This window comes from Aphanomyces invadans, assembly GCF_000520115.1.
Source record: "Aphanomyces invadans strain NJM9701 unplaced genomic scaffold supercont1.10, whole genome shotgun sequence".
In the NCBI taxonomy this organism is placed as follows: domain Eukaryota; phylum Oomycota; class Saprolegniomycetes; order Saprolegniales; family Verrucalvaceae; genus Aphanomyces; species Aphanomyces invadans.
Genome location: NW_008580155.1, coordinates 1,319,563 through 1,323,879, shown reverse-complemented (window position 1 = coordinate 1,323,879; position 4,317 = coordinate 1,319,563). Strand labels below are relative to the sequence as shown.

General features: G+C 49.9%; 2 protein-coding genes across 2 annotated transcripts; one reads left to right on the top strand and one right to left on the bottom strand.

The window, feature by feature from the left end:
• Window positions 1-54: 54 nt before the first annotated feature.
• Window positions 55-1,990, top strand: H310_06094 (hypothetical protein). The gene has a single exon (XM_008871013.1). It carries the CDS (start codon window positions 112-114, stop codon window positions 1,936-1,938), a length of 1,827 nt encoding a protein of 608 aa, XP_008869235.1. The 5' UTR covers window positions 55-111; the 3' UTR covers window positions 1,939-1,990.
• A 180-nt stretch (window positions 1,991-2,170) lies between these two features.
• H310_06093 (hypothetical protein) lies at window positions 2,171-2,985 on the bottom strand. Its single transcript, XM_008871012.1, has one exon. It carries the CDS (start codon window positions 2,925-2,927, stop codon window positions 2,190-2,192), a length of 738 nt encoding a protein of 245 aa, XP_008869234.1. The 5' UTR covers window positions 2,928-2,985; the 3' UTR covers window positions 2,171-2,189.
• Between the last annotated feature and the right edge of the window lie 1,332 nt (window positions 2,986-4,317).

Below are 4,317 nucleotides of genomic sequence, written 5' to 3'. Positions count from 1 at the left end.
TGGCGAGTAGATGTAGCATATAATGTATCGCAAAACATCAAGTTTGGAGGTATCGGAATGTAGGGTGTGCCTCGCCACAAGCGGTGCGACGTCTGCGCAACGAACGCGACGATGGCAGGCCAACGGAAACTCCTGAGCGAAATAGATCGGACACTCAAGAAGGTGACAGAGGGTGTCGAAGTGTTCAACAGCATCTGGGACAAGGTTTACAGCGCCGCAGGTCAGGCACAGAAAGAGAAGCACGAGGCTGACCTCAAGAAAGAAATCAAGAAGCTACAGCGGTTCCGCGACCAAATCAAGACATGGATTGGTAACTCGGACGTGAAGGACAAACGTCCTCTCACAGATGCGCGGCGGCTTATCGAGAGTAAGATGGAAGAGTTCAAAGTGTGCGAGAAGGAGACGAAAACGAAGGCATATTCAAAGGAAGGACTGGCACAGGCAGACCGGTTGGACCCGGCCGAGCAAGCGAAGCAAAACACAATTGGGTGGATTCAAGACGATCTAACTCAATTCTCCGAGCAGATCGAGTCCATGGAGTGTGAGATTGAGCGGCTTCGCGCCATGAAAGGAAAAAAGAACAAGTCGGACATGGAGAATTTGGAGCTCATCATTGCGCGGCACAAGTGGCACGTGCTGAAGCTCGAGCAGATTGCGCGTCTACTGGACAACGACGCCATCGACCCAGCCGACGTCGACGGCCTGAAAGACGACATCGACTATTATCTCGAAGCAAACCAAGAGCCCGACTTCATGGAGTCCTATGGCGAAGACGACATTTACGAGGTTCTCGACCTGGACGCCCTAACAAACATCCAATTCAACGCCAACGGCGAAAACGACGACGACAGCTCGGACCAGGAAACGGAGCCGCCACCGCCGCCTCCTGCTCCTGTTTCAAACAGGAGCACCTCTACCACGCGCGCCGGAGCTTCCAACAAGAAGTCTTCAAATCCGACCCCCGCGGCGCCACCCGCTTCTGTGTCGTCTACTGCTGGTATTGGCCGTCCTAGCAAGGTGGAGCCACCGCCGGTGGCACCCCGTGCAGTAGTTCTTCCCCCACCAATGCTCAAGGAACCGATGGCCCAAGTGTTGTTGCGCAAAGAACAAGCGGCACAGGCAGAAAAGGCTGCGGCCTTGGCAGCCAAACAAAGCGATCCCTTCCCCCCGGTTAGCGCTTCGGCTGCTCGTGATTCAAATTCTTCCACCCCGACCAACCAACCCTCGAGGCAACTGCCGCCTCCACCAGCGGCTACCATCACCAAGGCTCGGCAAACTCCTATCGTTGAAGCTGCGCAATCGTCCCCCCTGCGAAACGTACCCTCGTCCTCGTATGGCATCGTGGACGATGCGCGAGCAAAGGTGGCTACGGCCCCTTCAAGTGCCACTTCGACACCGCATGCGTCCCCGTCCCCAGCGAAGCCGTCATTGTCATCGTCTCCAAACGCTCCTGCCATTGCGACATTGCCGCCCCAGCCCCCGATCGTGCTGAGTGACGAGCGGCGACAATTGCTGCGATGGATCGACGAAAGCTTCAAGCTCATGCCGGAAGCTGTCGATTCGGACAAGAGCAGCCAGAGCCGGTACGTCCCGCGCAACATGTACCCGACGCCGCCATCGTTTCCGTCGGTGCCGTCGCCGCTCTTTGAAAACCCCGCTGTGTTTGAAAAGCTCGACCTCGACACGCTCTTTTTCATCTTTTACTACCAACAAGGCACGTACCAGCAGTACTTGGCCGCCCTCCAGCTCAAAAAGCAGGCGTGGGGGTACCATAAAAAGTACAAGACATGGTTTAAGCGTCACGAAGAGCCGCAGATGACGGGCGACGACTTTGAGCAAGGCACGTTCGTCTACTTTGACTATGAGACGGGGTGGTGCCAGCGCATCAAGACGGAGTTTACATTCGAATACAGCTACCTCGAAGACGAGTTGGTATAGAATTCCCATCAGCCATAACATATAACGACCCGATTCAATATGCCGCTCTCAACCCTCGAAACAACAGGTGATGGGCGCCAAATTCCAAAGCGGCCGTTGCCCCAGCAACGTTGGCCTCACAAAAACCACTAAACGCCAAAGCACAAAAGCGACGTTGCGGGAAAAATGCGGCCTATTGTCCACGAATTGCTGTGGTGTCGATCCGGGCAGAGTAATGGGATGACAAAATTGATGGGCAGAGAATGGACATGTTAGTATTTGGTCAAGTCGAGGTCGGTTTCCACGGCTACGACGCGCCATTCCAGGTCATGGGCATGTACATCGCATTCAAATGTCCACAGCATCGAAACAGGCATCTTGATGACAAAGCTCTTCCATCTTGAGGAGATCCGCATCGTCTGGTCGAGTGCCACATGCATGTCCAGCCGAACGAGGCCTTCCCCTAACTCAATTTTGTCGGTATTCCTTCGTTGTCTGCGTTGTGCATTGGCGCCGAGCAATGCGCAGTGGTGAATGTCGAGATGCCGCAAGTCGTAGAGCATCCCGCGTTTGTCTGTTTCTTGCGTTTGAAACACGCACTTCTTGAAACAATGAATACCCAACACGGTCTGCAGGATCGCCACGTCAGGGGACATTGTGCCGTCCATGCAAAATGCACGAAACCCTTCCGAGTACATCGCATTCAGTACTACTTGTACTGCGGTATTGGCACCGAGCATGAACTCGTCGAGGTCAATGTAGTCGTCGACTTGATGTAGTTCGCCAAACACTTTCCACTTTCGCCGCAGACTCAACGAAGGCGATGCATAATTGTGGAATTGCTTGAGCATCGACAGCGTCTTTAAGCTGTTTTGGACAGCGGACCACGCGGTGTCGCTCCATGGACTTGGGGCCGATGGATACGCTTGGGAGGACGACGTCGAGCTCGATGAGCGTGCGGAGCTGCGTCGCAAGGACGTTGGGATAGACCGGCGGGCAAGATGCAGCATGATCAATGGACGAACTGATTGACCAAGCACGCGGCGTGTCTCGGACTTCGAAATCGAAGAGTAAAGGATCGTTGCATTGTTTACAAAAACAGGTTGAAGCAACTATGAACCACCATATCCGGATAAAATACAGACGTAATCGGATGTCGAATATGCGAATCCGTGAATTTGAGAAACTCCCGTGCGTTGTCCCAGGAAAATGAGTTTGAAAAAGTCAAAGCGAAGTACTGATTTCCCCCCCTAAACGGAACGGGGAATACTTTATAATTCTTGACATCCGATTTTATAAAACCTCGAGAGTTTTTTCAAACATTTGAACCGACATGGCTGTTTTTACTGGTGGTGACGCCATATCTAACAATTAATACCTGTTGTTTTTGATATTCTGTATAATGTGTTCAAGGGCACCCGTTCCGTTTAGGGGGGGAAATCAGTAGAGTCTTAGCCTATGATTGGCCTAATCGGAATCTCTAATTGTCGCAGACCCATCTTTGGTCCATGATTGGCCAAATATTTACAAGGACATCTCTGATTATCTGACTTGAGATACCGCTACATCTAATATTCACAGTCGACGACAGCTCCCAAGGAACTTGACGGATAATTATCCGGTGTGATTGTGTGTGGGAGTTTGCATCGCGGCTAACAAACTGCAAAAAGTGCAGGATGACATGGTAGAGGCAGTGGGACCTTTGAAACCTCTATAATGTGATAATGAGTTTCATTGGACCAAATACTAAAATGTACAAGATATGATAACTTGAGGGTAAATTTGGATCAAAAGTTTACTTTATAGCTACATATTCGACAGGATATGTTCTTTTGAGGTATTTGAATGCCAGAGTTCAATGTCAACTTTTTGTTATGAATATTTTGGTGTATTCTAGACCAAAATCGGCCATTTTTTCAGCAAATGCCAGCTTAAGCTCCCCCGATGCTGTCGTCGACTGTCAACAAAACACGACTCAAAGCACCCTCAGCACCTGTACACATAATATGCAACGGTTCAGGCCCTTCATACGTTCTGCGACCAAAAAGAGAATAGAAATTGTCGAACCATCAAGGCCTGGAGTTACAAAAATTGAAAAAATATACATTAATGCAATGAAACCAAATAAATCTTTAACATAAAAATATGGATATATGGTATTTTTTTAATAAATACCTAACGGATTATTTGAACCATTTCCATCAGTGTTGTCACGATGGAGAAGTCATTCCAGAAGGCAATTCCCCAAATTTCCAATTGTGAACGAACCTAGCCTGCAATTAAATACTAGATCAGAATGTATGGATGAATGTATGTAACAGTATACGTGATACCTCGGGGTAGTGTGGATTATTGTGTCGCACTTTAGTGTCCCAATGGCGACCCGATGCCAATCCTTCA